This window comes from Debaryomyces hansenii (assembly GCF_000006445.2).
Source record: "Debaryomyces hansenii CBS767 chromosome B complete sequence".
Lineage (NCBI taxonomy): Eukaryota > Fungi > Ascomycota > Pichiomycetes > Serinales > Debaryomycetaceae > Debaryomyces > Debaryomyces hansenii.
Genome location: NC_006044.2, coordinates 1,071,969 through 1,092,670, shown reverse-complemented (window position 1 = coordinate 1,092,670; position 20,702 = coordinate 1,071,969). Strand labels below are relative to the sequence as shown.

Below are 20,702 nucleotides of genomic sequence, written 5' to 3'. Positions count from 1 at the left end.
TTATTGATTACTATTTAGTTTCACTGTCAAAGGATATATAATGGAAGCAAGGTTTTCTTTTTTGTACAACACTTTCTACTTGTACTTGCTTAAACATAATGAACTATTGGTCCCACCAAACCCAAAGGAATTACAAAGGGAGTAATTAGCTTGCTTCTGTTTGCTTTCATTCGGAATGTAATCAAACTTGTTAAACATAGATGAGTCGTCGTCTTCATGACCACCAATATTATCCAAGTTTAAAGATGGTGGCATCATATTCTCCTTTATAGTTTTGACCGTAAATATCAGCTCAACGGCTCCGGCTGCTCCCAATAAATGACCAATTGACGACTTGGTGGATGATACAGATAAATTGTTATTATTTTTAAATAATTCTGCAATTGCATTATTCTCTGATCTATCCCCTATTACTGTAGACGTAGCATGAGCATTGACGTAATCAACTTCCTCTGGTGATACTCCGGCAAATTTCAAGGCCATCGTCATAGCTCTGTAAGCACCATCACCATCTTCGCGTGGAGCGGTAATATGATTTGCATCTCCCGATAAACCATACCCTTTGATTTCTCCATATATATCCTTCTCTGTGAGGCCTCTATTCAAAGCATGGTCAAGCTCTTCTAAAATCATCATCCCGCATCCCTCTGATAATACGAATCCACTTCTATCTTTGTCAAATGGTCTAGATGCTTTTGTTGGATCATCATTATAATTCGTCACAACTGACTTGGCTCTTGCAAAACCAGCTAATGCCAATGGATGAATGGTGGCTTCAGTTCCACCTGCAACCATAACCTTCGCATAGCCGTTTTTAATAAAATTATATGCATCTCCTATGGAATGTAAACCTGTAGCGCATGCTGTTGAAACTGAATGATTAGGGCCCTTTAATCCATACTTTATAGATATATTCCCAGCAGCCATATTAGTCAATATTTTAGGTACGAATAATGGTTGAACCTTTTTATATCCAGATTGTGAAAAATTCACAGAGTTTTCATATACATCTTCGAATGAACCTATTCCACTTCCCACAGCTACCCCGGTATAATTCTGTTCCTCTTCACTTTGCGGAAACCAATTAGCATCCTTCAACGCTTCTTCTGTAGCAACGAGGCCGTATTGTGAAAACAATGCAAACCTTCTTGCTTCTCCTTTTTCAAAATGATCCGTCGAAGTCCATTTTCCTTCAGTAATTGGGCCTTGTGGGACTTTACCTACAACTTTCGATGGTATTTTATCCCACCCGGCCGATTCATAATCCGGTAACGTAGTTGTTGAAATCAATCCACTCTTGTTTGCAATAAGATTAGCCCATGATGACTTTACCCCAACTCCCAATGGTGTTACTAGCCCAAGACCTGTCACGACAATTCTTTTAGACATGGTACGTGGTGATATTTGATATCTGAGGGCCTCAATTTTTCAGGCCGATCAAGTACATTTCCGAAAAATATGATACAGGAATTATTTATTAATATGATAGTTATGACTTAGTTATCGTTTCTATATATGATTGCAACCGCTTTTCATCGCCGACTATGAAGTTTTCAACGTTATTACCTATTGATGTAGGTATATTATACAAATTACAAATTTTCGCCCACTTGCTAAATGCGTCCTCAGTTGAATTCTCTATTTGCAAAACATCTTCTCTTATTGCGTTATTTGGAAGACATTTTCTGTTCTTATTCAAGAAGGTGATAAGCTTTAGTTTTTTCAAGTTTGCATCATTCAGGCCAGATTTCTTCATCTTTTTTTCGTATTCTGCGTAATCAGTTATCATGATTTTATATTGACGGTAAAGCGATTCTCTCTCTTTCGCAAGTAATTCACCAAAAGTTAGGTCAATTTCATTTGAAAACTTAGTGCTGAATTCGGAATAGAAATATTTCTTGAGCTCCTTCTTATGATTTTGAAGATATCTAAAATACATCTGAGTTATAGTGGGGTACACATCAGGTTGTTGGACACCAGTATCAGAAATTGTTTCTTGTGGTTCATCTTGTTGAATTTTACACCACTGGTTGAATATCCTCTCTCTTTCTGATGAATCATCAATAGAATAATATTCAGGTTTTGTAATAAGTTCAGGTAGCAATTCTTCTTCGATTAAAAACCATGGATCGTACACCGATATCCTATCTTTGTAGGAATCAAGTAATTGTAAAAATTCTTTTGTAGCGTCTATTTCATCCTCAGATAGTGATAGGTCTAAACCCCGATTGCCTTGAGTTTCGTCGTCACTATCATCAGCATCATGTATTTTGTGTTCATCATGGTCTTCTTCACTTTGTTCACCATCATATTTCTCTTCCTTTTTCTCTTCGTTGTGCACTTCACCTTTCTCTTCTATTTGGTCTTGATATAGGTCTGTCTCATTATGGTCTTCATCGGTATTCTTACGTTTATCATCATGTATATCGTTATGCCTTATTTCTTCCTCATTATTGTCATCCTGGTCGTTTTTTATATCCCGGTCTTCTTCTGCTTCAGAGTCATCTTCACTCGATGAATATCCTAGGTTCAATACATCCGGAGTCTCTTCATCTTTCTTTTCTGCCTCTTCTTGCATGTACCCTTCTTCTAGAAGCAAATTACGTATAAACTCTTCTTTTGCATCTTTGTCATATTCCACTATCTCTTCCTCCTCTTCTTCACTTTCTGTTGTTCCTTGTTTGTCAACTATTTCCTCTTCTACTCCTTCCTCATCTCTGCTACGGGTGTTTATACTATCCACATCTATAGATTTCTTCTGTAAATCCTTCTCATTTCTTTTTGACTCCTTAAAGAAGTATCCATCCAACCCCTTTAAACCATTGACTCTGCACATCAACAATGCAATATCTTCCATGTTAATGCAATTGATAAACTCATTCTGGTCGATGCCAGGATTATCTTCGAAAACATCATACAATTGCCAATAAGACTTCCGTTTTGACTTATTAAAATAAAAGTGCAACCCACTCGAAGTCACTATAAAATACCACGCTTCATACTGTATCTTATACTGAAATACTGGTGTTCCTGTCATTATTAAACGATGGCTTCATTATCGTAATGAAATTTATTTTAGTTCACTCTATCAGCATCTCTACATCGCACAAATCCATACTCAGGGAATCTTACATCCGAATAGACAAATCAACGTAACACATGCATTTAACTATAGAAACAGTCCTTACTCATCTATACATCACTAACTTACTAACATATTAACAGACATCTTCAACTTCTTCTTCTCGGGCGATTCGTACTCCTTATTTCCTTCTATTGACTGTACCACCGGGTTTTCGTTGATCGCACTCTCGGATTTTGGCGTAGAATCATTTATGTTAGTGGGGGGAGAATGGCCATTAGAATCATCCGAATCGTCCTCCTCCTTGGTACTTCTCTTGTACAGCTTCCTTATCCTACTTACTGCTAACTCGGAACCTTGGTGGAGGTTCTTAGCATGTCTCAAAAGCAAGTCTCTTCGGGAAAAAGGCCTCGAGCATATTCCACACACAAACGGCTTCAATTTGTTGTGTGTCAGCAATGTATGTCTTGTCAAATGCTCTTCTCTAGTAAATGCTCTATTGCACTGTTTACAATTAAAAATTCGGGCATTTCCTGATGCTGTTTTCGTTCCATACTTAGCTATTGGGTTCGTACTTGAACCCATGTGTGTTTGGTGCAGGTCTTCAATATTCTCCAGATTCTCCATATTAATTCCCGTCTCTATTTCCTACCTTATACTTAAATCCAAAACTCTTGTGTAACTTAACTACAAAATGCTATAGACACCAATATCCTATAGCAATTGTATTATAAACAAGGGTATTATCTGGAGTTATATTAAAAATATCATTTATGTCCCATCCTGCAGATAAGTCTATTTTTCACGGTTGGTGGGGTCTTCTTTGTGTATCTTAGTGTCCCCACCGAGGAAGATCCCCCATCGACTTCCGCCAAATTTGCACTCCCCGCAATGTTTACAGTCGTGACGGAGAGGGGAAAGTCGTAGTAGCTTTTGGACGGCCGATTAACTGCGACATCTCTGACTGCTGTCACGACATTGTCCCATAATTTGAGCGATGTTCTCTCCATCACGCATCGGAACTATTTTGCGTAACGCAAAATGGCTTTTCCGGTGTATGCAAAGGATGTAATTGTTTCCGTTGTTGAAAGAATGCTCCGGGCTTGAGGTATCAACGGGACTATAGACAAGTGTTTACCCAATGTTCACTCAGGTAGATCGCATTCGAATAAAATCCGGTAATTCTCAATAATATATGATAATTAAATTGGTACTGATCGGAATTAGACGCATGGAAGCGACAGAGGAGAAGAGAGGAGGGGAGAGGTGGGTGACAAATGTATTTTATCTAAAATAATAACTATACATGTTCCATATTCTGGAGATAATTGCCAACTTCATATCCTTGGTGACATTGACCTTGTTGAGCTCGTTGAGGTCTTGGATCCATTCTGCTTTTATTTGCGAAGGAATAATCATGCTGGAGTGGAGCTGCAAATTTATCACTTCTATGAATAGCTCACCCATCTTTAGGTTGTCCTGGGGATGACTAATGAGCTTTTCGATTTTATTTAATGATTTCAAGCATATAATGTTCAATTGTTTGCCGTTGATCATGATTGGTTTGGCGGACTTTTTGATCATGAATTGGTATGCTTGATAGAGGATCAAGATGGAAGGACTGATGGCTACTACTCCGAACACTAATTGTTGCGACTTCAACATTTTGTCGATACCACTTACAGCCACGCCTCCGTCAACCTTGGTTTTTTGTAACTGAATCAAGAGGCCTCTTACCAACGAACCTTTGGCCAATGATTTGAACGGATTACGTATATCTTGCTCGTAGTTTGACATCAACATAGTTAAGTTTCCTTCTTGAATGGCTTCATGGATCTGTTTAGTTATCTCTGCCTTGTCTACCTTATCGTAATCAACCACGTAGTCAATGACCATTCTTTCTAGAGAATCTAAGTCCGATTGTAAAGAGTCCTTACTTATGATGCTTAGTTCGTTAAAATTGTCATCGTGTCTTAATATGCTTAGCATATCGTTAATGGGTTTTATTACCCAATTTTTTCCGAATCCAATAACGGTATCGATAAGATTGAACTTTATCCATTTAGCGATCTCGTACCGGTTCTGATACAAGTTGATCGAGCTTGAGGGTCCATACCTTAAAACTGTTAATATAACTGGCCAATAACGAACAAACCTTGAAGGCTTTGTATTCTCTGCAACTGACTTTTCTTTGATCAATTTCAATATTCTACTATTTATTGGATCTGAAGACTTATTATCCAATTTCTCTAAATGTTCATATACTGAAAGGTTCTTGAAATTGTCGGTGATGTTTTTGGGGATTTCCTTCGGTAAACTATTAATCATTTCCCCTAAAGCTTCACAGTTAAGGGTAATTTTAGAATTTAAGTGATCCACTTTACTTTGTATTTCCTTGTTGATAATATTAATCGGAGTCTGATAGATGAAATTGAACTGACTCAATCTATTTGTATTCATTTGGTACATCGAAAATGTCGGAGCCTTGTTCAATAATTTGAGAATTGTCTTTTGACTCGAGTTGATGAAGAGTTTAGCATTACTAACTAAATCTTGCTCCATTGAAGTTTGAAATATCTCTTTAAAATTGACCAATATAATTTGCCCTAATTCGTACAACTTAACTGGTGAAATCTGAATAAAGTAGATTAACTTGTTCAATGGCGAGTTTTTCAAATCATTCCAATAATTTAACTGATTCTTATAGTGGATTGTATTATAGATCAATGAGTTCGATTTTTTGGAATAAATGATCAAAATCAAATAAATGTTGATTAAATTGTTTAAGGAATACACAATTTCAGTATATTTTGCATCTTTGATTTCGATTTCCTCTGGTGGAGACAACTTCTCTAATTGGTTTGCGATAGATATCAATTGATTGTAATTAATCAACAAATTAGTGCAATTCTTATCAACTCCTAGGAAATAACATAACTGCTGGAAACAGTTCTGTAAAATCTTTAAATTTCTATCATGTTTGTAAGTGTCAGTTAACTCATCAATAGTGGGTAGCAAGTGGTTAGTCAAGTAGTTGTTCGTAAATTGATTCAAATCAGACAATACCTGGCATAATTCCGCTGATATTGTATTCGTCGAATTGATCTCATCAATTAGCTTCGAACTTTTTACATTAGTTTTGAAGATCTCCGTCATTGTTGCCTGGTCTTAAAGGATACTTATTCGAGTGTAGCAAGCTCTATCTAAATTTATATGATACCGGTGTGACACAAAATCGTTATAACAAGATATTGATAGACTGTATTACAGGTAGATCATCACGGTCGTGTTCTTATAGACATTTAAGTAGCTGGTATGCTACCACTGCAAATCTTACATCTACCTAAACATCTACAATAGCCTTATCAATGATTTTTCTTGTTTATTATGTAAATCTGTACTTACTCTTCATCTACTCTATCTAATACACCAGACTCTTTGATCAATGAATCGATGTCTTCAGAACCCCAAATCTTATGGACTATTTTCTCTTTGTTAGAAGAATGGCTTAAAGTAGCGAATTCTAATTTATCGCTATTCAAGTTCGAGTTATCAATTGTTTTGGATAAGATCTTTATTGCTAATTCACACGCTTCTTTCAAATTCATGTCATCTTTGTAATCTTTCTTTAATAATGTTTGCGAAGCAGAGTTATTGGCACCAATACTAGTCGCCTTCCATCCAGAATAGTTACCTGAAGGATTGGAAGTGAACAATTGGAAGTTGTATCTATCGTCGTATCCCGCATATAAAAATGACACCCCAAACGGTCTCAAACCACCATGCTGGGTGTAACCTTGCTTAATATCGCATATCTTTCTAATCAATGATTCACATGGAATATCTTCGTTATATAACTTCAAATACTGTTGTGCGTTTACCCTAGCGTTGTTCACTAATATAGAAGCATCGGCCGTCATACCAGCAACTGCACAAATCATATTATCATTCAACACGTACAATTTTTCTGCTGATCCATCATCGTCCAACAATTTAGATGTAAACTTCTTTTCACACGCTAACACAACACCTTCAGTCGATAAAATCCCAATCGCAGTTCCTGCTTGAGATATAGCTTCTTGTGCATATTCAACTTGATATAATCTCCCTTCAGGGGAAAAGATTGTAGTTCTTGAATCGTATCTTCTAGACATGACTTCTTTTAATAAACAATTGTTGAATTATTCACTTGATATACCTATTCTTAACTAAGGCTATTATAATCGGTGGCAAGGAATTTCTCGATTTCGTGATCCTGCATATAAATAATTGTAGTTGATATAAACTGCTACTATAGAGAACTACTAGAGTGCTAAATATCACTATATGGGGTATCTTATACAAGATAATCGGGATATTATTGAAGTATATGGATGAAGATCTTTGTTAGTTCCCAGAACGTACCCATAGGGTACACAGTGCCGCCATTTCCATCACTTTATTGGCCATTAGGTCCCACCTCATCTGATTTCCAATCACTGTATTTATATTATTCATTCGACATATGGAAGTTTACTGTATTTTGGTCTCTAATATTGTTCGGAGGGTTCTATCTTACTGCAGGGTTGCTAGCTGTTTTTAACCAAATTTCCAACAATTATCGCCATAAAATTTCTAATCCCATACTGAAGGGAACTATATTGGGATGTATAGTACTAGTTCTGATGTACTTATTGTTAGGTTTAGCACAGGGGTTCATATGTGGCGCTATAATTGGGTTGTTACTACTGGCTATTTATAAAGCTGGCTCTTTAAATATGAGTACATGGATTCCTTTCTGCTGGGGAATTGCGGAAATCTTATTCAACGTGTGTTGCCTGTACCTGACTAGCCTGGTTATATTATAGAGTTTTTCGTCATATACACTGATAGCAAGCCACTAGACTGATATTATTATTGGAACTGAAACTTTAAATCATGATTAGAAACCGGTTGGTGCCAAATTTAAGTGCATTATATTCTATTTAATGGTATTTTAAAAAGCATATACTTCACAGTATCTACATCTAGCTTAGCATCGAGAATCCGAGAATCGAGGATGTTAGAGGAATATGTTAAACGTCGTCTTAGAGCATCAGAACATTTCTTGAACTTTACGAATATAAATAAAAGCATAGAACCGTTCAATTTCTAGACATATTTTTGCTATTTGTTTAATATCACTTCTGCTAAACATGTTACAAGCTAAACATGTTACAAGCTATATACTTCATGTATCATTTATCTTCTAGCTTTTAATGTATAATAAGTTTTATATATAGAAGTAGTGCAAAAATTAGACTATCTCTGATACGCATAATTGATCCACGAAATTCACATACATTAAAGATATTTATCATTCCTAGCATACCATACGATGACTGATATAGATATAGATATTGATTATTTGAATGTTAATAGGCTAGCATATACGTTTGAAAGTCTTCATTCGAGCAGTAATGACACATTGAGGCAATTAACCAAAGACACTGCTATTAGGGCCTTGAAAATAATGAATAAATACCAATCACTTCATCCAAGTTATAAATCAATGATTAGTTATTTGAGTAATGAAAACACGGTATTCACCTCAGAATGGAGTGCCTCAGTTGATAAGGCCAATAGATTACTAGTAAACAAATATACTGATGAGCTACATGATTGTTTGCAAGATACTGATAAGGAACAAATAATGGAAAAAATTGGAAACCTATCTAAAATATATACAATCCAAGGAAATTACCAACAAATACTAACTATACTAAATCAATTTCATTCAGTTATTCAGTTTCGATCACAGCCAAATGATTTGAATCAATTCATTCAAAACAGATATATGGAGTTTAATTTCATCCAATATACAACTACTTTATACAACTTAATATGGTTTCCGCTGAATAATGAGTCGAGTTCAAGTGCTACCACTTCTAGCTTGAATGCATTCAAAACTATAAATAATTATTTCAAGAAGGTAACTGTTTATTATAATAAGAACGAAATGCTAATAAACATTAACAATTCGAACAAAGAAATACAATATTATTGGCTTTTGAATTGGTTACACCTAACTGTCTATTTCAACCAAGGTAAATTTGATGAGTTCTTGATTGAGTTTGATGCATTAATTAATGATGAATCAACGTTAAAACCTCTAGATATCTTAAATTTTGATCCGGTTAGTTTGCAAATGGAAATTTTGATCATGTTCAAAATATCCATAGCAATAACAAAGCCATTCAAGAATCTATCCTTATTGAATTATGAGTTCAGCAATATTATAGGTTCTGATAATGAAATTTTGTTTGAATTATTTAATGATAATAATACGTTTGAGTTTACAGTTCATGAGGTCTTTTTGAGTTTATCAGAATCTAATTTTAAAGAGTTTAAAATAAACTTTAATGAAGATGTATTTAAAAACAAATTAATTAGCATTTTGGGCTACACGTTTCCTCGTAATGCTTTGAGTTTCATACAATTTATAAATAATGTGGTTGATTTCAAAAACTTCTTATTGATTATTTCCATAACTAAGAGGATATCAAAGTCTAATTTGATGTCATTGTTGGGCTATTCGAATGATTCTATGACAAATGACTTATTATTATTTATATCTATTTTGAAATTAGGTGAACTAGGTATTGGTTATGATTACGGCAATGACTTGTTTTATAATTCAGGTATTAAACAAAATAATTTGGCTGAGCAAATAAAAGATTTAGAGAATCGTTTAACAGGAGATAGCATTGCTAACTTAATAAAGGGCTGTCTAATTGAACAGGCACTTAATTCATAAGTTTTGAGCAACAATTAGCTGTCTTGACAATTTATATATCAATTCTAGCATGTATAACCTTCCACGCAATGCATTGAATTTTATATTGCTGATATCTAAATTAATAGCTTTATCGTACAACAATCTCTCGATCAAGCAACAAGTCATCATCAGAACATATACACCGCAGTCATTAAAGTTTGTTTGCTGATCACATTTCATTTGAATAATTTCAATAGATGAATTATTTCTGATAATTGACTTGCATAATTTTAAACGCTTAGTTAATTCCTTTAATAGTTCGTTATTTTCGTCATCTAGATCGTGCATGGAATTGTATACATATAATTTATTATTAATGAGATTTAATAAGCAAAGAACCCAATGATCTCCATTATTCGCTTGTTCCAAATCTATTTGTTGATAGTTATCAATGTAATTAACAGGGATAAATATAAATTTCAGCTTTTGTAATTCTTTTATGGGTAGTATATTCTCAAAATCATTCCCAATAGGAATATGAAGAAATAATTGTACTAAAGACGGATAAAGCAATTGAATTTGATAACTAAACTTATTTTCTGTTTTAACCAAAAACATTTGTGTTATTAGCTCATATACAAACGAAATATTATTGTCGTTTATCCATTCTTCAGGTAGAATATGTTCTATGTCCGATTTATATAATGCAACTGATTGATATTGGAAAATTTTGAAATCTTTCTTTATGGCCGACCCACTCGTCTTAGTAATCTTGGAATAGAGCTTTTTTATGTCTTGTTGAATTGCAAATGGATTATCTTCAACATTTTTCGTATCATCTATGGCAGCAGTTGATAATTCCTGCTGTCTTTTCAACATTCGATTCCTAGATGCGTTAATTTTTTTCTGTTGTCTTTGTTCCCTCCTTTCTTGCTTCGTAAGTTTCTTTGTCTTTTTCGAAGATTGTTCTTCATGTTGTTGCTCACTTTCATCTTCAACCTCATCTTCTTCATCTATAACATGCTTATCCCAAGGTAATAGATCGAATCCATTGGTGACTTCCATTTCTTTGTTTTTTGACTTCGGTATTTCATCATCAAGTGAATTCATGTAGCAAAACCCTTTGGAGTCGTCGAACGTAATACGAGCCATTTGCTAAACTCTGGAAGGATTTTGGATTTTGCAATCTATTCGTGTTTATTGCATATCGAGATTTGAAAAAGCACAAATTTTTCACACAAATTTTGGGAAAAACAGACTCTTATCTGTGATTTGTTATTTATCCTTGTATAGATGACATTATGTATTCCTTAATAAAAAGAGTGAATACTATTAGACAGCAACCTTTTGTCAAATGTGTTAGAAATTTAAATTTGCCTAAGAGATCAAATTTAACTGTTCCTTATAATACCGGACAACCTACCCACGAAACAAGACCTCATTATTTACCTTCGCCTGGCAATATCACTCCAGGAATAAGTGCTCTTGAATATTATGATCGTAGACTTGAATTGGCAAAGCAATTGCCTGTAAAATCATTGGCAATTCTAGTGGGAAATGAGGTACAATTTAGTTCCGGAAGCGTATTTTATGATTTTCAGCAAGACAATAACTTGTACTATATGACAGGATGGCTAGAACCCAACTCGGTAGCCATTATTGAGAAACAGCATGATAGAGGTAATGAGGAAGATGTTATTTTGCATATGTTAGTACCACCTAAGAATCCGCAAATAGAATTATGGGAAGGTGAAAGACTGGGGTTACAAGGAGCGTACGATTTTTTTAATGCAGATTATGTTGATGATATTAATAATGTTAAGAAATATGTTGAAATACTATTATCTAGAAATGATATCGTCTATTGGGATGACAAGTCAAATGGTGTACCAGGATCATCAAGTAAATTTTCATCATTCTTTAATTTAAACGTCTTGAACAAAAATTCTTCCAGTATTCAAGAACTTATCAAAAGCACTAATAAGCAGGTCAAGCCATTAAATAGCATGATTGCACAACAGAGATCTATCAAATCTTTCAGTGAAATTGAAGTGATGCATGCAGCTGCACAAATATCTAGTAGGGCTATCAACAAAGCCATGGGAAAGGTAGGTTCTGAATCTCCGCTTAAGTCGGAAAAAACTTTAGCAAAATACCTAGATTATCAATTCGTTAAAGGTGGTTGTGATAAGCAGGCTTATATTCCCGTCATAGCCAGTGGGCCAAATGCATTAACAATTCATTATACAAGAAATGATGATTTGTTATATAAAGATGAATTGGTTTTTATTGATGCTGGTGGGAAGTTGGGAGGTTATTGCTCGGATATTTCAAGGGCATGGCCAAACTCACCAAGTGGATTCAGTGAACCACAAAGAGATATCTATGAAATTGTTTTGAAAGTTAACAAACAATGTATTGATTTGTGCTACGAGAGTAATGATGTTTCAATAAATAATCTTCATGAATTCTCGGTTGACAGTCTAACTAAGGAAATCAAAAAGTTGCCTGGGTTTTCAAATGTATCAAAATATGATGTTTCAAAAGATCTCTTCCCACATTATATTGGTCATCATTTAGGATTAGATCTTCATGATATTCCATCAGTTTCAAGGTTTCAGAAGATTAAAGAAGGAAACGTAATCACGATTGAGCCTGGATTATATATTCCAATGAACGATAAATATCCTAAATGGTATCAAGGTATCGGAATCAGAGTTGAAGACGATGTCGTCGTGGGTAATTCCAGAAATGATATCGTGAATTTGACTAGCGGTTGCGTTAAAGAGATTGAAGATATTGAATCATTAATTAAAAATGGCGTAACTACACCGGGCATTAATGATGAATTAGTTATCTTAGATATTTGAATTCATAGAACATGTATAAAGTTATTTACAAATAATATTTAGGTTTAACGACCAACATTTAACAATAAAGAATTTTTAGAGTCATTGTCACCGCCCTTACCACCACTTGGCAAGTAAGAAACATTTGGCGAATTAGCTAAAGTAGCAGCAATATCTTTAGAGGCTTCTAATCTTCTGATCATCAATAAACCGTCACCAGCCTTAGCCAACGCCTTAGACACGGTTTCAGCACTTTCGGCTTCACCTTCAGCTCTAATAATGTTAGCCTTCTTTTCTTGTTCTGCCTTTTCAACCAAGTATTTCGCTCTTTCTGCATCTTGTTGAGCGATTTGCTTTTGTTCAACCGCTTTGGTAAATTCCCTACCAAAAGTCATATGAGTGATGGAAACATCTTCCAATTGGATATTAAATTCGTTAGCTCTACGGGACAATTCTTGTCTAATTCTAGCAGACACCACTTCTCTTTGCGTGATCAATTCTGCAGCATCGAATTGCGCAACAATCGATTTCAAAACTTCATTACCAATGGCTGGTAAAACCCTTTCATCGTAATCTAAACCTAACGATTGATAGATGACCGGTAATTTCAACACTTCAGGTCTATGGAGTACTCTCAAAGTTAATGAAACATTCTGTAAATCCTTTGATCCAGTAGTAGTTGCAATGGTCTTCGGTTTCGTTTTCACATCATAAATAATGGCTTTCTGTAACCATGGGATTAAAAAGTGGGTTCCTTCCCCAATAACTTGTTGTTGAACACCATTTAATCTATCGAAAATAACAGCTCTTTTACCACCTTCGACATCGTAAAGTGCCGATTGCCCTAAGGTAACCGTTATACCTAATGGAATAGCTACTTTTGATATAATTTCAGCGAATCTATGCGACATATTTGATTGACTGGATAAGGATACAGTTAGTAGTAGTTAAACGAATTTTCCATAACGCCACTAATGGAGGCCCCCCAAAAAATATATAAACCTGTAAATATGAATATTTTACAGGTTAGGTAAAAATTACAGTAATAGTCACTTACAGTAGCTAATATACATTAATGAAATAAGAGATATACAAAGAAAGAGAGTTCTATAGCGTAAAATAAGTAATGCAAATGGTGTGGGGAGAGTATGGAAGAAACACAATTAATTATCAATAAAGTATACTAAAGTCCAGGCAGCCCCAGCTGCGACAGATCCAATAGCCACCATTTGAATACCTTCGATGAATTTCTTACCCCTTCCGCAATCTTCTCCCAAGGAGATGGAAGTCTTGATGTAACCGAATATAAATAAGGTGATCAACATAACAATAACTGATGTAATCAAGCCAGTTTTGACTACCGTGCAGAAAAAATATGGTAATAATGGAACGAAACCACCCAAGAAGTAGGCCAGTCCAATGGTCAATGCCGATGTGATTTCTCTGCCCTCAGCAGGCTCTTCGAGGCCCTTTCCGAAACGAATAACAAAATCGATGAGGTTCTTAGGTTGCGAATCCAAGTCTTTCAAAAACGACCCAATGGTCTGCTCGGAAGCCCCCAATTCAAACATTATTTCTGCTGCGTCCTGGTTGATCATCTCCGGCTTCTTGAAAAACTCTAACTTTTCCTTCTTCACCTGTGATTTATAGTATTCCAACTCTGATTTAGCTGCTAAAAACCCCCCTAATCCCATAGAAATCGCCCCCGACACCAATTCTGCCATACCACCCGTAATGACCAACTTAGAGTTACCTAACGATGACAACCCTGCCGTCAAAGCAAAAGGAACCGTCAATCCGTCAGATAAACCAATAATTATGTCCGACATCACTCTAGGGTCAAATTTATCGAAAAACCCTACCTTCTCGTCATCTTCACTGCTCACAGAACCGTTCAGCTTAGACGCGTTAGCCATGGCCTCTTCCACTATTATTTCCTGTGTTCTATCATCTCCATCATTTGTTGACCCATATGGTCTGTTATTATTAGATAACGAAGCATCGATCCTTTCCAACTCTTCATCCGACTTCGACTTCTTCAATAATCCCCCTATTTGGTTTTTTAACGTAACTAATGACATTCTTTCGTGAATATAACGCTATACTAGTCTTTAATAGGATTTAATACAAATTATGAATTAACCACTATTTGCTAATTTTTCTTTTCTGACAGTTTATAAGTAAATCAAAAAAGAGACATAAGTCACGTGCACTGCATCTAATCCATTCTGCTTACGTTTAGGCGTATCATGATTGGCTTAAAAAAGGCCAGAATTTGTGCCTGAGGACAATTTTGTTCCTTGTGCGGTTTCGGCTTAGAAATGATTCTGTCGTATTCTTACGTAATTAGTAGTTTTCTGCGCTTATGTCGCGTTTTAGCCGTTATCTCGGAGATAGTAGTGAGTGAAGAAGCTAGTGCAGGGATTCCAATCCCCATTAGGTACATCCTTACACCAAGAGCTAAATATTCGTGTGGATACCTAATATTGTGCGGTTAACATTTGACGAATTCGTCTGTTGTAATGACAGTGAGAAGCTGAAAAATTGTTTGGGATGGTACTAATTGACGTATTTTAGACAGATTAAGAGATAATAGGATCAATGGAAGGTAAAATTGATGAACAAACCGGAGATATAAATGGTAATGCCGAGGATTCTGTAGTGGAGAAAGTGGATGGAACCGGTACTGGTGGTGCAACGAATGATGGAACGAATGATGCTGAGAGCACGGAGACGGTGTATGTGAATAATTTGAATGATAAGGTGTCGGTGAATAAACTCAAGGGAGAATTGGAGAGTGTGTTTCAGAAGTACGGGAAAATTATACAGATCACAGCACATAAGAACCTCAAAATGAAGGGACAGGCATTTGTTACATTTGAGAACAAGACAGCGAGTGAAGCTGCAATCCACGGATTACAGGAGCACGAGTTGTTTGGGAAGCCCATGCATGTAGAGTACGCTAGAAGTAACTCGGATAATTACTACCGTGATATATTGAAGGATGAAGAGGCGATAGAAATACGGAAGCAGTTGAAGATGAAGGCTAACGAACAGGCAGCAGGTGATGCTAAGGGAGTCAAGAAACTGGGAGTCAAGAAAGCACAAACCTGGAAGGCCATCCCACCCAACAAGATACTTTTGATCCAGAACTTGAAGCCCGAAATCACCAATGGAGACCTTTTGGAGTTTTTTGAAGCGTATGGGGGTTTTATTAATAGTCGGTTGGTGAAGGTGAGGAATTTGTCGTTCATTGAATTCGAAAACGAAATGTCGGCTACGAATTGTCTAGAGGACTTAACCAAGGAAAAGTTGGAACAGTTTGGCACCGATGCATTGGTAACGTATGCTAAGAAGTAGATTGATATATAATGTGGAAGACGCGGCAGTAAGCCTTTAGTGAGCACTTCAATTAGTTACGGTGGACGATTCTGGCTCAAGCAGAAACTGCTTTTCTGTGCCATAGTCAATGACCAATCCTCAAGAAACAGGCTGGTTTTCTAGAAAGTGGTATTATCACCCAGAAATGGTAGAATGAAATGTTAACAAATACAATTTAGGCTGAGATAACTCGCTTGTTTACTTATTGTTGTACTATAATATAATTATATAAACTAGTTTACATCGTAGTGAAAATTTACATTCACATCTAGCATGCCACAGTGCCCAACAAGGTACAGTATTCCTACAACAATTTATACTTTAAAATATTTATTTAGAACAATATAAGAACTGAATTAAAACACTAATAGAATATGGAAAACAAACAATAAACACAATATCTAATGGCTGATACCATTAGCAATCAAGATCTCCTTTAATCTCAAGACTTCATTTGCTAAATCAGTCTTTTCGCCGATTAACTCTTCAACCTTGACTTCCAATTGGTTCATTCTCTCTAACTTACGAGCTCTCGATCTTCTGGCGGCTTCAGTATTTCTGGCACGCTTCATAGACATTGGATCACCAGTTTCAGTTACGACAGGAACTAACAGTTCAGATCTTTGTTTCTTAGAGTAGCTAATGCATCCTAAGTGGTCAACCTTAGCCTTCTTGTTCTTAGTAACCTTCGATTGAGTATCAATGATTGGAGTAGACAAGTTGGATTGGGTTGGCGTAAACAATTGCTTAGGTGCGGTTGGCTCCAATTCAGGCTCGATCGATTCCTCGATCGTCTCGAATGTGTCAACCTCACTGTAAGATCTCTTGGTTGGAGCGTTCATCGAGACATTTGTCTCTTCACGCTTGCCGCTATCGTCGTTTCCGCCGAAAAGCGACACCCAGTCGTCCTTCAGGCTGGCCTTACCCTCATCCATGATGACATCTAATTCATCAAACATAGGAGTATGGTCCTGCAACTGGTCGTTTTCATCCATGGTGCTAGAAAACACCGAGTCCAATACAGACGAGTGGATGTTGAATGGCGATGTCTTTTGCAAGTCGTTGTTCAACTGGTCATCGAGAGGCAAGTGCGACGATAACTCTTCCATAGACTCGTGCTTCATAGGAATAATGTCATTCTCCAAGACCGAGTCGGGGCCCTGTGGATGGCTAAACATATCGGACGATTCGAACATCGAATCGCCACATAAAATCAAAGGATTGGTGCCTGATGCACGGTTGGTAGTATTGGTAGTAGCAGACATTTGGTAATTTATTTTTTCTTCAAACAATAACAATATATAATAAAATTAATATGGATAACAATATGGGAACGTCATTTTGGACGGATTAACTATTTCTTTCACGATAACATTTTAAATAAGGGGTAAACAACAACTTTAGTAACTGTAATTAATAGTTTTATTTTTAAACTTTTAATAACTTTCTAATTTTTAAATTAAATTTAATTAAATTTAAGCACACATTTTTGATTTATAATTAATTTCTAAATAATAAGGCAAAAAATGAAAAAGGTAAACTTCTGAGATGTAATCTTGTTGTTGTTGTTGTGAATAATTAAGAAAAAGGAGTTTTTCTCAAAAAGCTCGGTCGGGGAATTTGAAGACTTTTTATAATTTTTCACTCATGAAAAATTTTATTTACGTCCGGTCTGATATTTACCGTGAAAGTTTTACGAAGCCGTACCTCCCATAGTTAACACGGGTAACCAAGAGTCCGCTTTTTACTAATACAATGACTCATACTACAATCTAGAATGGTCTCTTCTTTTATATTGATAAGGATAACAATAGGATATGGCTATACAGGTGAAATAAGACATGGAGACTAATTATTGACGTCTAGACATCACACTTATAAGCGATTGATGTCAAATATTGTAAATTGAACGATTTTATGTGAGTAGATGTAGGCATGGGACTGTTAAAAGTTGCAGGCCGGTTCAGGCCCGCAGACTACGATAAGGGAATCGGGCAAATTGCGCTATTTGGTAGGTTTGAACCATTTTGGAATTTTTTTGGAAGCATTGGCGCTTGATTTTTCGGAATTATGGTAGGATGAGGAAGAAGAGGATGCCGAGGGGACGGCGGATCGAGGATTGGAATCTGCAGGTAGGTTACTTCTATTCGTTTCTAACTTTATCTCTGGAAGTTCGTTGATCTGCTTTACATTCTCGCGTGCAAAATCGCTTTCGACTATGTAGGGACCTTTTGCATGGGGGACAAGGGATTCCCAGATCAAAACGATTTTTTCGTCCTGGAAGAAGGGGGAGTCTGCGAGAGGGGTGTTGTTGTGAGTGAGCGACATGGGAATTTTGGAAAAGGGGGGGTATCCAATTTTGAGGTTGTAGTTGTTCTGAAATTCGGGCACCAAGTATTCGTCGATTTTCTTGAGGAGATGGCCCAATTTTGCAGTTGGATCGTTCATTTCTAGCTGTAGCATGATTCTATCGGGGAACTTGATCCTGATAGAGTATTTTGACGGCTTTGATTTGGGTTTGGGTGCTGCAGGCTTTTTGGACGAGTTGATGATCATTTTATGGTACTTCTGGGCCTGATCGACTGTCATTTCGTAGTCGTCGTCGGGGTTTTCGTACGTGGAGAACGCTGACGGGATGTATACCGTGTCTTTTTGCTCAATTGGCACTGGCGACGACTGATCTGACCCTTCAGGTGTGGTTGTGTCGTCTGTTGTAGCTGTTTCACTTGTGTTGACTTGTACAGCCTCTGAATGACTCAAATGTCTTTTAGCAGAGCTATGCAGTGATTCTAGGGCCTGAGAAGTGTCAATCTCGTCTGTTTGTGCTGTGGTTTGTACTTGCTCCTGCTGTTGCAGTTCCTGTCTTGCAGCCTCATGTCTTGCAGTCTGCTCCTGGTTTCTTTGCTCTACTTCTCTTCTCTCCCGTTCCTGTCTCTGGTACTCCTTCATTCTTTGTTTCTGTATTTCATTGATCTTCTGCTGTTCTTCTGCATTGTTGTTGGTTTGCAAATATGCCAATCTCATCACCAAGCTCGAAACATCGCTCCCTATGATCGACTTCAAACTGGATTTGATCTCCTTGCTACCACTGCCAATCTTACTGTTCAAAACAGTCAATTCGAATTCTCCCCCGCCCCTTATATTGCAGTCATTTCTTCTCTCAAACTCTTCGAGTATCTCCATCAACGACCTCGTATTACTCGTTTTCAAAATGTACGATTTGATTTCATTTTTAGCATTGATCGCCAACTTGATATTCACCAATTTTTCCTTCGACTCGTGGCTAACAACAAGCACTAACTTGGAGTTGTTAACCAAGTTCGTTAACCTTATAGGCAATGAGCTGTCTAGCTTTTTTCCATTATGGAACAATTCGCCTTGTTGTCCATCTATTTTGAATTTTTCCAACGCTGTTTGAATCAATTGATTAACCGATTGCGACTTAACAGATGTTACCTTCTTGTTTGTATTGCTAAAGCTAATATTAAACGTAACCGTCAGCATTCTTAGTGTTTATAGAGAAAGAAGGACTACTAATAGAAGTAGTATATAATGGCAAATGCTCTATCAAACCGTAATCTGCAAATTGTTCTCATAAATTGTAACCTGTAAAATGACCCAGTCATTCCTCTAACAGAAAAGTGCAAAGAGGTTTCTATGTATACATGGTACTCTTTATAGTCAAATAACATGTGTTGTTGTGAATGTTTATCTGATATCTGCCTCATAGTGGTATCCGTGTTCTTTCCACCGTTACCGGTGTGGATTAGAAGAGGCCTTTGTACCTGCGATTCACTAATTAACATCCTATTGTGTATGTTGGGATATTTCCCGGGATTGATTCATTCATGGTATATTATCGCAAAATACCCTCCTTATGCTATAAGCCACGAATCCAAAGTGTACTATGTGTATCAAACGCGGCCAGATCTTGAAAATCAGTATGGTGGAGGAACCTCTCGGACATCGAGGGATTCCAGAAATCCACTCCACCACCACCATCACCACCATCATCACCATAGAGAACCGGTCGATAACGAGCCGTTACCTATTGCTAATCCTACGTATGGCTCTACCAGTGATAGAAATGATAGAAACGAAACATCTCCACCTGCGTATTCTGAAATCGGCAAATAGGTGGCCTTGGTCCGTTCGCAGTAATTACTATGATTCGGGCCAAACGTAATGGCTTACGGCCCCATAATTTCCCATGCATACGAATAATTTCTACATACAAGGGTTACATCCTATTTGCCTGGCTTCTGGCTGCTATGTGTTCGGTGTGGTACTCGATTACTGTAACTGTTCGCACATGCATTGCATTCTTATCTAGAGATTAAATTCTATTTCTTTTGAACCGTTTTGGTACCATTTATAGTTCGCTTTTTTTACATTAGACACGGTCACCTAATTCTATACAATCCAGACCCTTTCAATATGTAGAAAGGGCTAGTTATATCTTTATTTAGTCTAATATATCTGCTTATTATTTACATCCTCGCTTAATTATGTCTGCGTTCAATTTTCACGTGGCTATTGTATCTCTTATCATATGGATTTTTACGTTGATAACATATGAAATTTCGAATTGGTCAAAAGGTTTGACTATTCGGTGAGCTGTGGGTCGTGTTAATCAATACACACCGACCGTAGA

The 20,702-nt window shown here is 36.5% G+C and overlaps 16 protein-coding genes across 16 annotated transcripts; 6 read left to right on the top strand and 10 right to left on the bottom strand. All coding sequences in view use genetic code 12, as the record gives it.

Moving 5' to 3' along the window:
• Positions 1–75: 75 nt before the first annotated feature.
• On the bottom strand, positions 76–1,389 carry DEHA2B13948g (DEHA2B13948p; the record flags this gene model as incomplete). The annotated part of the gene is made up of 1 exon (XM_457553.1): positions 76–1,389. One exon carries the CDS (start codon positions 1,387–1,389, stop codon positions 76–78), a length of 1,314 nt encoding a protein of 437 aa, XP_457553.2.
• A 100-nt stretch (positions 1,390–1,489) lies between these two features.
• On the bottom strand, positions 1,490–3,037 carry DEHA2B13926g (DEHA2B13926p; the record flags this gene model as incomplete). Its single annotated transcript, XM_457552.1, has 1 exon — positions 1,490–3,037. One exon carries the CDS (start codon positions 3,035–3,037, stop codon positions 1,490–1,492), a length of 1,548 nt encoding a protein of 515 aa, XP_457552.2.
• A 165-nt stretch (positions 3,038–3,202) lies between these two features.
• DEHA2B13904g (DEHA2B13904p) lies at positions 3,203–3,709 on the bottom strand (the record flags this gene model as incomplete). The annotated part of the gene is made up of 1 exon (XM_457551.1): positions 3,203–3,709. The coding sequence occupies one exon, from the start codon at positions 3,707–3,709 to the stop codon at positions 3,203–3,205; it is 507 nt and encodes a 168-aa protein (XP_457551.2).
• A 657-nt stretch (positions 3,710–4,366) lies between these two features.
• DEHA2B13882g (DEHA2B13882p) lies at positions 4,367–6,238 on the bottom strand (the record flags this gene model as incomplete). The annotated part of the gene is made up of 1 exon (XM_457550.1): positions 4,367–6,238. One exon carries the CDS (start codon positions 6,236–6,238, stop codon positions 4,367–4,369), a length of 1,872 nt encoding a protein of 623 aa, XP_457550.1.
• A 245-nt stretch (positions 6,239–6,483) lies between these two features.
• DEHA2B13860g (DEHA2B13860p) lies at positions 6,484–7,236 on the bottom strand (the record flags this gene model as incomplete). The annotated part of the gene is made up of 1 exon (XM_457549.1): positions 6,484–7,236. One exon carries the CDS (start codon positions 7,234–7,236, stop codon positions 6,484–6,486), a length of 753 nt encoding a protein of 250 aa, XP_457549.1.
• A 219-nt stretch (positions 7,237–7,455) lies between these two features.
• Positions 7,456–7,929, top strand: DEHA2B13838g (DEHA2B13838p; the record flags this gene model as incomplete). The annotated part of the gene is made up of 1 exon (XM_457548.1): positions 7,456–7,929. One exon carries the CDS (start codon positions 7,456–7,458, stop codon positions 7,927–7,929), a length of 474 nt encoding a protein of 157 aa, XP_457548.2.
• A 191-nt stretch (positions 7,930–8,120) lies between these two features.
• DEHA2B13816g (DEHA2B13816p) lies at positions 8,121–8,216 on the top strand (the record flags this gene model as incomplete). Its single annotated transcript, XM_457547.1, has 1 exon — positions 8,121–8,216. One exon carries the CDS (start codon positions 8,121–8,123, stop codon positions 8,214–8,216), a length of 96 nt encoding a protein of 31 aa, XP_457547.1.
• Positions 8,217–8,438: 222 nt separating this feature from the next.
• On the top strand, positions 8,439–9,857 carry DEHA2B13794g (DEHA2B13794p; the record flags this gene model as incomplete). The annotated part of the gene is made up of 1 exon (XM_457546.1): positions 8,439–9,857. The coding sequence occupies one exon, from the start codon at positions 8,439–8,441 to the stop codon at positions 9,855–9,857; it is 1,419 nt and encodes a 472-aa protein (XP_457546.2).
• DEHA2B13772g (DEHA2B13772p) lies at positions 9,852–10,970 on the bottom strand (the record flags this gene model as incomplete). Its single annotated transcript, XM_002770077.1, has 1 exon — positions 9,852–10,970. The coding sequence occupies one exon, from the start codon at positions 10,968–10,970 to the stop codon at positions 9,852–9,854; it is 1,119 nt and encodes a 372-aa protein (XP_002770123.1).
• A 149-nt stretch (positions 10,971–11,119) lies between these two features.
• DEHA2B13750g (DEHA2B13750p) lies at positions 11,120–12,688 on the top strand (the record flags this gene model as incomplete). The annotated part of the gene is made up of 1 exon (XM_457544.1): positions 11,120–12,688. The coding sequence occupies one exon, from the start codon at positions 11,120–11,122 to the stop codon at positions 12,686–12,688; it is 1,569 nt and encodes a 522-aa protein (XP_457544.2).
• Positions 12,689–12,732: 44 nt separating this feature from the next.
• DEHA2B13728g (DEHA2B13728p) lies at positions 12,733–13,578 on the bottom strand (the record flags this gene model as incomplete). Its single annotated transcript, XM_457543.1, has 1 exon — positions 12,733–13,578. One exon carries the CDS (start codon positions 13,576–13,578, stop codon positions 12,733–12,735), a length of 846 nt encoding a protein of 281 aa, XP_457543.1.
• A 252-nt stretch (positions 13,579–13,830) lies between these two features.
• DEHA2B13706g (DEHA2B13706p) lies at positions 13,831–14,748 on the bottom strand (the record flags this gene model as incomplete). Its single annotated transcript, XM_457542.1, has 1 exon — positions 13,831–14,748. The coding sequence occupies one exon, from the start codon at positions 14,746–14,748 to the stop codon at positions 13,831–13,833; it is 918 nt and encodes a 305-aa protein (XP_457542.2).
• Positions 14,749–15,268: 520 nt separating this feature from the next.
• Positions 15,269–16,027, top strand: DEHA2B13684g (DEHA2B13684p; the record flags this gene model as incomplete). Its single annotated transcript, XM_457541.1, has 1 exon — positions 15,269–16,027. One exon carries the CDS (start codon positions 15,269–15,271, stop codon positions 16,025–16,027), a length of 759 nt encoding a protein of 252 aa, XP_457541.2.
• A 422-nt stretch (positions 16,028–16,449) lies between these two features.
• On the bottom strand, positions 16,450–17,313 carry DEHA2B13662g (DEHA2B13662p; the record flags this gene model as incomplete). Its single annotated transcript, XM_457540.1, has 1 exon — positions 16,450–17,313. One exon carries the CDS (start codon positions 17,311–17,313, stop codon positions 16,450–16,452), a length of 864 nt encoding a protein of 287 aa, XP_457540.2.
• A 739-nt stretch (positions 17,314–18,052) lies between these two features.
• DEHA2B13640g (DEHA2B13640p) lies at positions 18,053–19,552 on the bottom strand (the record flags this gene model as incomplete). Its single annotated transcript, XM_457539.1, has 1 exon — positions 18,053–19,552. The coding sequence occupies one exon, from the start codon at positions 19,550–19,552 to the stop codon at positions 18,053–18,055; it is 1,500 nt and encodes a 499-aa protein (XP_457539.2).
• A 186-nt stretch (positions 19,553–19,738) lies between these two features.
• Positions 19,739–20,185, top strand: DEHA2B13618g (DEHA2B13618p; the record flags this gene model as incomplete). Its single annotated transcript, XM_457538.1, has 1 exon — positions 19,739–20,185. One exon carries the CDS (start codon positions 19,739–19,741, stop codon positions 20,183–20,185), a length of 447 nt encoding a protein of 148 aa, XP_457538.1.
• Between the last annotated feature and the right edge of the window lie 517 nt (positions 20,186–20,702).